At 36.1% G+C, this 13428-nt stretch overlaps 3 protein-coding genes across 9 annotated transcripts in view; 1 reads left to right on the top strand and 2 right to left on the bottom strand.

Annotated features, from left to right (window-relative positions):
• The first annotated feature begins 552 nt into the window (after positions 1-552).
• On the top strand, positions 553-2125 carry LOC110847427. Its single transcript, XM_022094367.2, has 6 exons — positions 553-876; positions 965-1169; positions 1242-1307; positions 1402-1619; positions 1708-1788; positions 1962-2125. The coding sequence occupies exons 1-6, from the start codon at positions 758-760 to the stop codon at positions 2023-2025; spliced, it is 753 nt and encodes a 250-aa protein (XP_021950059.1). The 5' UTR covers positions 553-757; the 3' UTR covers positions 2026-2125.
• Positions 2126-2739: 614 nt separating this feature from the next.
• LOC110845747 (rho GTPase-activating protein 23) overlaps positions 2740-13428 on the bottom strand; it is a 30291-nt gene continuing 19602 nt past the window's right edge. For 4 of the 7 annotated variants that reach the window (XM_035849689.1, XM_035849687.1, XM_035849688.1 and 1 more), the window contains 20 exons: positions 13313-13415; positions 12913-13089; positions 12372-12489; positions 12152-12219; positions 8009-8715; positions 7901-7940; positions 7713-7785; positions 7576-7626; positions 7458-7473; positions 7238-7310; positions 6917-7087; positions 6716-6809; positions 6610-6630; positions 6225-6468; positions 6018-6118; positions 5875-5947; positions 5463-5681; positions 4877-5383; positions 3997-4394; positions 2740-3924 (listed from right to left, as the gene is read on the bottom strand). In XM_035849689.1, coding sequence (XP_035705582.1) covers positions 3637-3924; positions 3997-4394; positions 4877-5383; positions 5463-5681; positions 5875-5947; positions 6018-6118; positions 6225-6468; positions 6610-6630; positions 6716-6809; positions 6917-7087; positions 7238-7310; positions 7458-7473; positions 7576-7626; positions 7713-7785; positions 7901-7940; positions 8009-8715; positions 12152-12219; positions 12372-12489; positions 12913-13089; positions 13313-13415 — 3542 coding nt within the window. In that variant the 3' untranslated portion in view covers positions 2740-3636. Of the gene's footprint in view, positions 3925-3996; positions 4395-4671; positions 4764-4876; positions 5384-5462; positions 5682-5874; positions 5948-6017; positions 6119-6224; positions 6469-6609; positions 6631-6715; positions 6810-6916; positions 7088-7237; positions 7311-7457; positions 7474-7575; positions 7627-7712; positions 7786-7900; positions 7941-8008; positions 8716-12151; positions 12220-12371; positions 12490-12912; positions 13090-13312; positions 13416-13428 lie in introns of those variants that run through there. The other 3 variants (XM_035849691.1, XM_035849692.1, XM_035849693.1) reach the window with 2 other exon arrangements.
• Positions 9588-12143, bottom strand: LOC118434940. The gene is made up of 7 exons (XM_035849695.1): positions 11647-12143; positions 11470-11580; positions 11243-11381; positions 11041-11163; positions 10900-10977; positions 10754-10816; positions 9588-10669 (listed from the first exon to the last, which is right to left on the bottom strand). Exons 1-7 carry the CDS (start codon positions 11740-11742, stop codon positions 9723-9725), a joined length of 1557 nt encoding a protein of 518 aa, XP_035705588.1. The 5' UTR covers positions 11743-12143; the 3' UTR covers positions 9588-9722.

Here is a 13428-nt window from a genome sequence, read left to right as displayed (position 1 = left end):
TTTTGTAAGTAGTTTACACTTTGGGTTGAATTTGTGAGTGAAATTGATGATGATTATGATGCGGATACATTTTAGTGCGTGAGGTAATACCAGCTCTTGGAAACATTATTATTTACAAGTATAATTAAAGCATACTAAATATTTTGCATGATAAATCGAGCAATACCTTCAATTGTTAGTCTACATCGTCTACATAGTCTAAACTAAGATATGCAGGGAAAAGAGAGTCATTTTTCTTCAAATTGTCTGGATTGTCTTTGAAGTTCACAATTGCAATCTACAAACTAGCTCTTGTAATTTTTAGAACCATATCACGCAATCTGGTTGGTAGACTATTATACATATTACTCATAATAAGAGAGAACTTTTTGCACATTAGGCACATATTTGGTTCAACCTTTAACAGGTTTTGGGTTGTCTTTTAAAGTGCGTCAGTCCAGTCAGTTTGCTTGTTTCATTAAAGCTGCCTAATCACAAATCATGGTCATACTGAAATGCCCATATGCAAATGTACTTACGTGTTATATGAAGCGCAAAAAATATTAAATGTGGACCTGTTTGCCTTTGTCTTGAGTCCATTCAGGAAAATACTCTCGCGAAAAATTCGAGTAATTCAACATAGTCTCAAGCCTTTTTGAATATCTAACTGACGTGATACATTTATCTGAAGAGGTTTCATTCGTTTCGAAGCATATATTCTGACACATCGATTATCTTGTCATAAATACATATTAAAGTCGTAGAAAGATTAGTTTATATGTCTCAAAGATCGAAACTAGTGAGCTGGTTTATCCAGTGTTTTGCTATTTCACTCATTTCAGGATGGGTTGTGAATGCTGAGGAGTATAAACTGAAAAGTGCTCCTGAATGTCCAACGTGAGAAAATATCTCAATTACGTTTCCTCGTCGTCACAAATAATATTGTTTCAGTGTAATGTTTTACTAATGCGTTAATCATTTATAGGATTAAGAACCAAGTATGGTTATTGGACGCAGACAACGTTTGTCACCAAGTGGGTTCTCAAGGTCCTTGCGGGTCCAACATGTTGTTTTTTCCACATCCTAGTCGAGCAGATAAAACTCATGGATTCTGTGATTGCTTTGACGCTCGAATGGAGACTGAGGATGAAATCCAAGTTATTAACAACCCCGAGCTGAGCCATTGCCTTGTAAATAAAATGGTTCCAACTCAATTGCGTTTAATGTAATTTGTTAAAAATTAAATTCCGTTCCATTTTTAGAAGTTTGAATTGAGAAGCCAAATTTTCGTCCCTGAAAGAAATAGATGCTATTCTGCCTTTGATCAGGTATATGCACCAGATTGATCTAAAAACTATTTAGAATGGCCAGTCATTCTGTTTTATCATCGCCATTATACAAATCTGTCTGTGTTACCACCAGGGTCCATGTCCATCTGGAAAATGGCTGGTATTGAACGAAACTTACTATCCAATTTGTGCTCGCCATCAATGTGAAAGTGGAAATGCTGCTGATCCTTTGTCAGCCCGTTTCAAATTCTCCCATTCGGCTGCAGACAAACGCTGCTATGAGACGATGGCCAGAGGATATTGTCCTAAATTCTACAGACTGAGGTTCTCTCCTAATGACTGGCTTCCAAAGTATGGCTAACCTCACTATTCCATTTTACAGCTAATTTGCGGTTTTACGCCTACTCGAGTATGGTTGTCCATATATGTATCTGTTCAGGTGCCGATATTCTCCACGTTCGCTACAGTCACCGATCGCTTGTCCGGCTACCAAACTGTGGAAGGGAACTATAAGATCCAGGTGGGAGAAATTGGTCTAACTTGGATTTCGCTCAATTTTTTGCGTTAAAACCTTTCAGCAGCACACAAAATAATTTTTCTAAAAAAATTATTTTTTCTGATTTTTCTGATTTTCACCTTAATTAATTTTAAGCTAATTTAAGCACGCTTAAGTTTCAATTTATGTTCCTCTAGGTGTAAACCAGGAAGCAGACGAGACTATTTGTCAAAATGCTCGCGCAGCGTGAACCCAAGGTGAACAATGAAAAAACATCTCCAAGTTATGTTCCAATTTACCCTACTTTTTAATTTCGATTTAAATCCAATAAAATAAATGAAAAAACCCGATTGTCGAGTAATTTTAATGTCGCTAAAACATGTCGCTAATTATTTTCACGTTCATCGCTTAGATAATCTGCTCGACGGATTTTATAATATCAGCTTAAAACATGACGCAAATATAACGTACGGTGTAGGTTTTCTTTGTGCTAAAAAGTAATCAATTTCACTCTTGCTCAATGTAATACAAGTCATACATAAGGTAATAAGTTTATGCTGATGCCTATGAAGTAAAAAGCAACGACCAACAGTAATTTGTTAGTCTAACCCAAACTCCTTGTTTTCAGGAATAAGTGGATCAAATTTCAAAAGCTCGTTATTTACAATTACAATAGACTAGCTCGCCTCATATTTCCTTCAGGGACTTTCTAACTATATGTGATGACTTCACTTTGAAATGCGAACTGCAAACAGTTACCACCTGTGAAACCCTCCCTGCGGGAAGAAGTGTCATTTTGTATGTATTATGCATGCATAAGAAATGTGATGGTAACAAAATGCGGTTGAAATCCAAATCCTAACTGAAAAGTGTTTTATCCGCTTATGAATTGTGTTGCCGTCATTACATATTTTGTAGCAAGGAATATGAATATAGTATGCCATGTGAGATCCAAGTACATAAATGATTTATGAATTATATTTTTCAAATGACTTTTATTCTGTTGCTTTATAAATGCACAACTCTTCGTTACGAAACGAAAACCTCAAAAATATATAATAATTTAACATTTACGAGATACGGGTTCTACATGCTACGTACGGTTCCTTACATATTACTTGACTTAAATATGGGCTGACAAAAATCCCACGTAGAATTACGTAGGTAAAATATTACATACATATTCAATTAATAACTACAATACATAAAGCGTAAGTCTTTGTCTTCACAACGTCCACTAAATAAATATCGTTCGTTTCTTATCATTTAGTGCCAAGATTATAATAACAACCACATAAATCAGCACGTTTTGATTCGAGTTTAAAATAATACTTGATTTCTTTGATTTGAAATATATCACACAGCTTTAACACACTTATCTTCTATAAACTGCTCAGCAATGTAAGTTCCAGCCAAATTCCGTTCTTTCATACAAAAAGGACACTCGGTTGATGTCGTTTTGTTTTGCCTACAGTCACTTGAGAGCCACTGGGCATGCAATCAAAATGCAAGAGTTAAAAACGAGTTGCTATAAATGCTATAATATATCATTCTAGGGGAAAGGGGGATAAAACACATTGACTGACTATCCATTCCAGCGAGACACATTGATTAAAACTGAGCACACGTAAAACGACATCACAGAGTCACAAAAAAACAATAACAACGACGAAAACGACGTTTACATTGGCGACATTAATATTTGCTGCCCGCAATAATACTTTTAAGTTTTGAAGAGTTTTCCTTCGCTTGGCTTGGACAATAGTTCAAATACAATATTTCGTTTAAAATGTTCATCGCGAAGAAAGGTAAACTTGTTGAATATTGTACACAGTGATTTGCAAAAAATTAGAGCATCATAACAATAATAATCTAAACATGAGATTCGAGGACAGCTCTAGTGATATTGGCCACTGAAATGCCTTCATTGTTTGTAGGGGTGGCCGTGCTGCATATTTCAACTGCTTGTGCGTCGGAGGTGGAGGGGGCATCAGGGTATTCGATTGACTTATCATGATATGTAATACTTAAAATGTCCCCGCCTCCGCTCAGAGAATGCCTCCTTCTGCAGTCACGCCGGGTTAACTTATTGTTGGCGGTTTTAGCCTCTTTCGATAAATTGGTTTGGTCAGCTTGATTGGTCGTATTTCTCGAAAATTCCTGAGAAATAATAATAACAATTTCTTACATCTTACTCGTCATTACAAACAAAGACCATTATTAAAAACTTACGGCAGTCAATCGATGCAAACTAGGGTTTCGATAATAATCTTTGTCATCATGTGATGTGCGTTCTTTAACGTTTACAACATTTACGTTACAGACTTCCCCGTTCACCCTCCGTTCTATCATTGAATTCCTTCGCCAGTTCTTCTTCATCCCATTTCCCCCAATTCGGGATTTACCTTTTGAACGTTTGGATTCATTTGTGTTATCAGATGAAATATTCTGAATCTGGTTGGCAGTATGATCACCATTAATTTCTATTTTTCTTGATGTCAGTCCTTCCGGATGGTGTTCAGTACCATTCAAAGTGAAAATTTCAAAAGAATTCGCATCAGATTTATTGGATCTCAAGTTTTCAAGCTTCTTGTCCAGTGTCTGTGTCAGAGATGTAACAAGATCGCTACCTGAAATGTTATATGAACGTATTTATTAACATTATGTCGACGTGTTCCATCGCAGCAATAGGATCACACTAATTTTAAGAGTTTAGTCATTCACTTTAGTCAACAATACAGAAAATCCGAGTTAGATAAGTTAGAATATTTAAAGTACCACTTGTTTCCCTCTAACCCATACAGCACAGCAAAATAAGAAAAGTATTTAGTTCAAAAACTCAACACAAGTAAATAAGTATAAAGGTTAATAAAACGGAAGATTTTTATCATCTCGAAAATAAAATACCTCGGAAAAGAACAAGATTTAAAGATTGATTGATCATGATGTCAAGTGTCGGAAATTGTACCAGTAGCGTGGTCTGGCGAAAGGCATTTGTGCTACATAAATTAAAATTACATGAAAAGCATCTTATCACCATCATACTACTACAGATGTAGAGAAGACTGAAGAACTGTATGGAACAAAGCTCATAAGAAAGAAATAAATGTACCCTCTGATGATTTCGGTGAAAAGTCTTCGCAAATTACGTCCCCTCGCCTGGAATGCCCATTTCGATGTCCATCTGTGCCTCCACCACCAGTTGCATTTGACAAAGAATCCAATGACCCACCAATATATTTTGGAAAAAACGGCACATTTCCAAACTTTCTTTCCGTCACTGACTCATCTTGAACTTGTGGTTCCTTATCAGAGCCAAATCTATCCATGGAACTGACTCTTCTCATCCCCAAAATAGGAGTACCACATGTTTTGGAGTTTATAAGGGGACTGGGAACAGAAGAACCCAAGTGCTGGTGTTGAATCAGTACTGGTGGTTTTGGAGGCAGTGACTGGGGAACATAGGTAGACTTGAATGGGACAGGTCCAAGTTTTTGTGGTGGGTGAGTGGAAGGAGTTGTTCCATTTGAATTGGAACTGCTAATGCTGCTACTACTACTGAGATTGCGTTGTGTTGAACCCACTGAAAAGAACCCTCGATCCCGATGATGAATTATACCTAAAATTATAAAGGTTAACATTCAAGCATTATATACTGTAGTTGAAAATGGTAAGTGTTCTTGACCAACATGACTTACTAGAAGGATTTTCTGCTAATTGATCATAAATATCGTCATTTTCTAAATCATCTTTTGCTTTTTGCAGTTCATCATCAAGATTCAACAGCCTTATACCTCCAAGTTGTTTTGCGCCCACGTTCACAATGCTCGAGTGAGGAGATCGATCTTCTCTTGACAGCATTGCTCTCGTTTCTAGCTCAAATTTCCTCACCCTCTGCTCTGTTTCTTCGTTCAGTCCTATAAAGTAAATTTACGTTTCAGATTTTTTGTTTTACTTTTTGCAGACTATTCCTAATTTAAATAATGTAAAATGCTTTTTATCTAGATTAGACTCAAGGGAGTTAAAAAGCATTAACGCTTTTCATCGAGATTAATGTTTTCCATGAATGAACGAATTTTCAAAAATACAAAAAATATCAATATTACAAACCTGCATATGACCTAATGAATCCGGCATCATCAATGGAAGGCTTCCCTTTTTTGGAAGAGTTGGTAGGTAAACCCTACAATCCAACCATATGCATTACATACGTGATTAATTTTACTTCATACCCTAGTAATTTATTCGCTCACATAAATATTATGAATGGAGGAACTGGAATCTTTTCCGGGAGATTGAATTTTTCGAGATGCCTTTCTCATTGCTGCATGCACGAGGGAAGCGCGCAGTTCGCCTGTGAAAGTACCACAAAATAATTTATATTTTCAATGTATGCATGTAATCTAGCTACAGGCAAAGATAAATACTACGCTATGTACATAATTACGAATGAAACGCACTCTCTATTGTTGGACTAGAGGGGGACGCACGGGGTGGAGGGATGCTGCTTTCAGCACTATTGTAAAGTGTGACGGCAGCCAAGGTCGGCAAGCGTATTGCATTGCTAATATTGTACGTCTCCAATTCATCAGAGCTGGAAAGTTGGGCTGATGTGGTGGAAGCAAGGGAGTCAGGAGGGCCTCTTCCTATTCTGGGTTCCGATTGGTCTTCTTGGTGTCGTAGATCACTAAATAGCTCGTCAGCCTAAACAAAACGATTTGATTTTCAGTATACATTACCAACTTGCGTGGTTCCACCAGGCATTATTAGCATGTATGTATAATACGCATAATATGCATACACATATTATGTGTATGCTACTATATTATGATAGTAGTGTCTCACATTAGAAATTAGAAGCTCTACCTGAAATTGTATAAAATACATAATATTTTAGTTTAAGAAATATGGATAAAATTCAATATTTTTTCAACATAAACATTATTCTTACGATTTTGCACTGGTTTTTCATATCTTGAACCATTGATGTGACATTCTCTTCGGCAGTTCGGACAATGGTGGGTCCAAACACAATTGCCAAATTTCTGGAAATCAAATATATATCCATTATTATCAATATCATATATGGGACGCCTAATTTAAATAGCATAAACATATCTTCCATCTCCGTTCCATAATGCATTTTGCATACCTAGCATCCATGCGATTATGCTCTCCATGTTCTGCCACATGTTTTAAATGCATAATGACAGCCTTTAAAGTCTCGTAATTTGTATCAGGAAGATCCTGGATGAGTAATTGCATTCGTTCACGACATTTTTCTTGTTCGGAGTCATCAGCGGCAACAATAAACGCTTGATACCTGCAGAATAAAAATAAATTCAATGATATTTTGACTTTGACACACAATTCAAACTGTCGTAAAAAGTTACAATAGACTAAAATGATTTAACTTTTAAATACTTTTTCGTTGAATGTTTTGACATTGGAATGAATTAATTTAAATTTTTACCGATCGTCAGTTAGAAGAGGGTCAGGCAGTCGACGTAGAAATGATTTAATCAGGCTCGCCACCACATGAACGTCTGCAAATTATAATAGGTGTATCTTATTATACGACTGGATCAAACATTATTTACACAAAACTATTAAAATGCTTCAATATAATGTGCATCTGTATCACACATATATCAGCATAAACCGAACACTCAATTTTATGAGAATTAACTAACCTGCCCATTTTGGATCCTGCAAAACATTTGAAAAATTAGTATAACACGATACGTCCATATTATTATCACTTGGCTTTAAGTTTTAAAAGTAAAAATTATAAAAATATGTATAATCTACTTTATCAGGATTAGGTTCCTCTCCCTTGTTCAGTCGCTCAGTCAAGGTGGCCTAGAATTCGGAAATGATAGGATTAGTTCACATTTTGACACAGCTTATGTTCTCTGGTAGCATTTTTTAATAAAAACTAATCTTACCACAGAGGCATTGTTGCCTGGAATTCTATACAGTCCAACCATGTCGATTCCTCTACTTTCCACAACCTCAATCCTGCAGTACAAAAAATTATAGATTACGGAATCCGAAATAACACGTTTATTGTAACGCTTGGTGGTTAATTGAATCCATATGTGCAAAATATATCCAAACTATAATTTCAACGTACCCATACTCAATTACGCGTGGAATGAAGGGATTGTTTTCACCTGTAATAATAATATTTTACGTATTAGAAAACTATAAACACTGCGATATTCAAATAAGCATTACTCACCAGGAGGACAGTTTTCAAGATTAATTCCAAAAGTTGCACCCATTGGAGGACCCATGGAAGAATACGGACTAGATTTATCTCCTCCAGTTTCGATAATGTTATGTACTTTTTTCCATTGACGAGCAACTTTCCCCTTCCAAGTTTTGTTCTTTGGACTTGCTGAATTTTGAGGTACATTTGAGGTTCCGATCTGCAACGTGTTATTATTTGTGGCAGAGGAAGTGGTCGTCTTTTCACTGGATTGTGATACATGGGATGATGAAGTGGTTGTTGGGGTAGGAAGGAATGATGTGAGCAAAGATTTGGGTTTGGTTAGATGACAAAATTCTGGTCCAAAGTAGATGCCCAAATTATTATTAGCATTTCCACTGCAATAGTTATTATTTTCAAGCTGTGCATGAAGACATTGCAGCCATAAACCAGAATCATTCATATCGTCTGCCTGAATCAGTATTTCAACCGGAGTGGAATGAATACGTGAGTGAAGGATTGGTGGTGGGTGAGCATTGGTGGGATTAGAAAAGGTATTTTCCGCAATATTCGCAATATCCAGCGATGAGTAACTTGTCTTTATCCTGAGTACATATTTTCTCTTTGAGTAGTCTTCCGCCTGCTCCACGGTAACTCCACTTCTTAAACTAAGAGCTAATATCACAGCATCTTCAGTAAGTGTTACTGCTGACTCTCGCGACAAAGGTTCTTTGGATCTGTAATGAAAGCATAATGAAATTAAATCATTTTGAAATTGATTTCTTTGGCGTAGTTTATGAAAAGGTATTTCAGTGCTTAACTAGAAATCAATTCCCTTAATTAAGTGTAAATTTATCACTAGAAACAGGAAATTAATGATTTGAAGTGTGAAATGTTGTTGCTGATTGGAAATTATGTCTAAAATGATTTGTGTTTGTACTTGCAGGAGGGATTGCTATGCTTCTGATATTAAATATTTTTAGTACTAAACAGTTTTGTTTATAATGTTCATTCAATAAGCTGTTCAACTGCTTGGAGATCAAAGAGAGGTTGTCCAAGAGAATCCAGTTTAATTGGAGAAGAGGAGATTGTGATTCTTTTCTCAAATTTAAAATCAAATAGGTCTTCCAAGTATTGGATCAGATGGTTCTCATATTCATCAAAATGGGAGAATTTCTTGTTGGCTAGCTTCAGAGAGATTCCGTCAATGGTACAATTTGTTATCATTCCAAATATGTTGGACAGGTGGCCCATTGTTTCGGCTTTCGCACAATCAATCTTCACAAAATCGATTACTCTTTCCTGTTCATTGTTAAGTTCTGAATTAGTATTCGAGATGGATTTAACTATTTTCCAATCGTTGGATTCTTCGTCAAATTTTGTTTGGTACAAAGCAATAGTATGTAGCGAATTGGACGGGTCTTTTTCGGTCACTATCAGTCCGCGTGCGGAAATTTTGGAATTTTTTGAAGATGAAGTTTTCCCTGCATTCGATTTTTTACTTCGAGACGTTCTAAGTCCATCGTAGACTTCGTCGTATTCAAGCATGAAGTAGGTGGAAGAAATGAATTTGTTTATGCCCTTTGGAGGGAGAAAGGGTGAATTCTGCCGGTTAAGTTTAGCATAAATCGTTTCATTCGTAACGATGATGTTAAAATTGTTGTAACTAAGAATCTTCTCCAAAAGTTGGAAAGACATATGTTTGAATTCGATTTCTTTCTGCAGGAGTTGGAACTTCTTTCTGTTAGGATATTTCGTGTTGTGGGTGGAGACAAGGATTGAAACTGCCACCTTTAAAGAAATAATCAAAATAAACTAAACTATTGAAAACTATAAATATTAAATTCAATATAAATACCTGGACGGTGTCATATATTTGGTTATACACATCCTTTTTCGAATTCGGAAGCTTCCATTTTTCCAAAACTTCTAATTCAACTTTCGACAATCGATCTTCCCAGTACTTTTCCTCCAACTGTTGGATCTTCTTGTCAGTGTATTTCATGGCTTTGTACTGATTTAAACGTTTGACTTTTGGAATGAATTCAGGGACTCCTCTTTCCGTCATGTAATCCCGAAGAGATCGACTTTGTAGAACTTCCGCAGAATGAATGTTTTCGTTTAAACTTTTTTGATCATGATCAGAGGATCGGGGCCGTGTGTTAAACAACATGAGAACCACTTTGTCTTTGTTGTGTCTATCGATGACTAAAAATAGTTCTTGATTCCGCTCACCGTGTTCTTCGCATTTCCTCTTTGTCGTGCTTTTTTTCCAACAACGACAATCATGACAAACAGAACCCCAATCACTACTGTTCACCTCGTAGTTATTTCTAATTATTGTTGATGTACTTCCAATTTTTGGATCGATTCCTTTTTTCAATTTTCCAATAGCGTAAAATAATTCGCCTTCATAAAGATATACGAAGATTGGCATCCCGTTGAAATTCAGATCCACATCCTTCAGATTTTGTTGATATGCTTTAATTCCTGTTAAGGTCCTTAACCATTCTTTGTACTCTGCGCTCAATTTCATATCTTCTTCTTTTCCTCTCCAACCCTTGGATTTCAATTGATCCCTTATGTAACAGAACAATTTTCCAAGTCCCTGGGTTGGTGGCTTCCATGTCGAGATAGGAGTAGGATGTGGTTTAGCCAGCCAGCAGAAGAGTCGTCTTTTGATGTATGTATCTTATTTTATAAAAATATCATGAATTACTTTACAATTGGATGTTTATAAATGAGTTTATAACCAATCTCCAGTGGTATTATCACCTGCGCCACCAACATCAACACTGTCCTCAAATCGAGCTATCTTTGCAACAGGTTGTTCAATTTCTGCATAACAATATAATCATGATTATTTATAAGTAACGATACTCCAACATTTGGATTAGAATATTCAGTGCATTTGAATTTACCTAAGGATATATTGCTCTCTTCTTCCATTCGTTCAGAAACGTCCTCGGCAGCTTGCGGCGATTGAGGACCATTATATTCTAAAACCAATAAAAACGTAAATGGACAACCAAATATCATTTGGTAGAAGACAATCCTCTTACCTAATTTTTGGTTTGTCTCGTCCAGCCATTCTTGGAGATTTTTCCACCACCTCCCCATAATGAAACAACGCCCTCCCAGCTCGTTCTCGTTCCACCACCTTTCCTCTAGAAAGACCGTCCCTTCTACAAAAATATAAAAACTATAGTCATAATTACTAAATGAAATCCAACAGCTGGAAGATAAAGGAAGAGGTATTCTTACCAGCAACATTTTCCTTCGTTTGGTTATTGTTGAAACGATAGATTAGTTTCGGACCGAATTTTATCAAATCTCGATGATTAAGAAGTCGTGGTTTGTTTTTATCCAATTTCTCACCTCCCACCCAAACTCCGTTCAAACTCTGAAGAAATTGAAAAAATAACAATTGTTTATAACCAGAATTTTCCAACAGTTGGCAAATAAAATTAAAGCGTGGCGACAAAACTTACAATGTCTTTTATAAACCATCTGTTGTCGTTAAACTCCAAGTAGCAATGTTGTGCTGAAATTTCAGGAAGGTTGAGGACGATGTCACAAGTGGGCGATCGTCCCACCACCACCTGTTAACATGACAATAGGAAATCACGTCATCATAAATAATTTAAATGTTTTTAAAATTTTCTTACGCGTTTCATTCCCAATGGAATTACTGCCGGTAAAGGGTTGCTTATCAATTTCAGCACGGCTGACTCTTCTCCACCTCTTTCGTCACTCTTATCCATCTTATCAGCTTATGATAACGTGTAACCAGAAGTTATTTCGAACGATGAGACGAAGAAGAAACGTTGACAAGATTTGTTTAACTGTGAGACTCTCGCTATCCAAACAGTTGGACTCAGGTTCAGACTTGTCTCATCTGCTCACTTTGCTTGCTTGTTTAATTCACTTTCGAAGCACACATGTCTCAAGTTACTATTATTATAATAATATAATCTAATTCAACGTGGACAATACCATACTTTTATAATTCCATTCAACCAACCCACGAACCAACTTTTTATAAATATTTAGACAAATATGTTACAGAACTCAAATTAAAATGTTTGCATTAATAATAATGACAAAAAAAAGTAGCGACAGATTTTGAGTCAAAACTGTTTTGACGAACAGATAAATAAATTGGCTACTTACATGTAGAGACATCCCGTTTGACGTATCTGCGCCCAACCTTGTCTCCAAGACCGATTGTAGCCACCCTTCTGAAATTAACACAACAATATTTGTGTTGTAATAAATAGATACAATAACTTGCATTAATTATCTGTATGAACCTGGGGTTTTAAACCCCAGATTGGGATTTAAACACAATATTTGTTTTATTAATTTATGTACTTTCAATGCAATAATTTACCTTGCTTTCTCCTAATCTGATTTTGTAATGAATTTGGCCGTCACGGGTGACCATCGAGTCATCAAGACTTCGCACCCCCAGTAAGCTTCCAAATCCACGGTGTTGTTCGGAGGTTGGGCTATACAACAATAAAATTCATGTTAATATTTTAACGCAACTTTCGTTGGTGCAAAAGAAAACCAAATACTGGAATGCCAAACCAATCGTATAGTGATCAAAAAATCACAAAATATATGTCAGTACCGACTCAAATATTATTAACTAAAAGCCTACATACATAATTACCACCAATACAATACAACAGACCATTATTGTAATCATCCAATTCAACGTGGACAACAACTATTATAAACTCGACAAATTTCCACTCAACCAATCCTTACATAAACAATTATACTGCAAAACTCAAATGAAAATCTTGCCAATAATAATAATAATCATAATAATGAAAAACAAAGTAGCGACAACTTTCACGAACAAATAAATGGGTTATTTAATGAGAAATGTCAAAGCCACTCCACATAAGAGGAAATCGTCCAACCTATCCACACTGAACTTAAAGATGGAACTTTTGGCTGATGGCTGAGTTCGTTCTTCAAAAAATTGCTTTAGACGAATTATTCTGCCTCTTGGGAAAAATTCTGCGGAAATTTTATTTGCTACACTCCTTCTTCGACCCACATCCGACATGGGGGACGTAGCTTTAATTACGCCGCAGCTGTGTTTACATATAATTTGTTTTCAGTTGAAATGATTTCGATAATCTCATTACTTAATTGACGAACAAATATAGATTCATACATATTTATTATACAGATGGATATGGGAATCTTGGTATATGTACACATGTAATTATGGATTTCTTGTTTTTACGTAGCTCATGAGTTTATTTATAACCGGTAATTAAGTAGACGAAGAAATTGGAGAATGACAGATCATACCTTAACGTAGGTGAAGTGGGACTAGTACTATTCCTATCCATGTCAATCGGGGAAGATGTTGCTTTCAAATACGACACACGGCGAACCAATCTCTCCGTGTCATCTAGAAAAATCAT

Source organism: Folsomia candida, unplaced genomic scaffold, assembly GCF_002217175.1.
Source record: "Folsomia candida strain VU population unplaced genomic scaffold, ASM221717v1 Fcan01_Sc003, whole genome shotgun sequence".
Classification (NCBI taxonomy): Eukaryota; Metazoa; Arthropoda; class Collembola; order Entomobryomorpha; family Isotomidae; genus Folsomia; species Folsomia candida.
This window is presented reverse-complemented; position numbering and strand designations above follow the sequence as displayed.

Excerpts from the sequence above, each read along its gene's own strand:
- LOC110847427 (XM_022094367.2), top strand. The coding sequence starts at position 758 with ATGTCTCAAAGATCGAAACTAGTGAGCTGGTTTATCCAGTGTTTTGCT. Across the intron at positions 877-964 it reads AGTGCTCCTGAATGTCCAAC|GATTAAGAACCAAGTATGGT; the intron begins GTGAGAAAATAT and ends AATCATTTATAG. Across the intron at positions 1,170-1,241 it reads CCGAGCTGAGCCATTGCCTT|AAGTTTGAATTGAGAAGCCA; the intron begins GTAAATAAAATG and ends TTCCATTTTTAG.
- LOC118434940 (XM_035849695.1), bottom strand. The coding sequence starts at position 11,742 with ATGGATAAGAGTGACGAAAGAGGTGGAGAAGAGTCAGCCGTGCTGAAA. Across the intron at positions 11,581-11,646 it reads TTCCATTGGGAATGAAACGC|GTGGTGGTGGGACGATCGCC; the intron begins GTAAGAAAATTT and ends TCATGTTAACAG. Across the intron at positions 10,670-10,753 it reads TGTTGATGTTGGTGGCGCAG|ATACATACATCAAAAGACGA; the intron begins GTGATAATACCA and ends TTATAAAATAAG.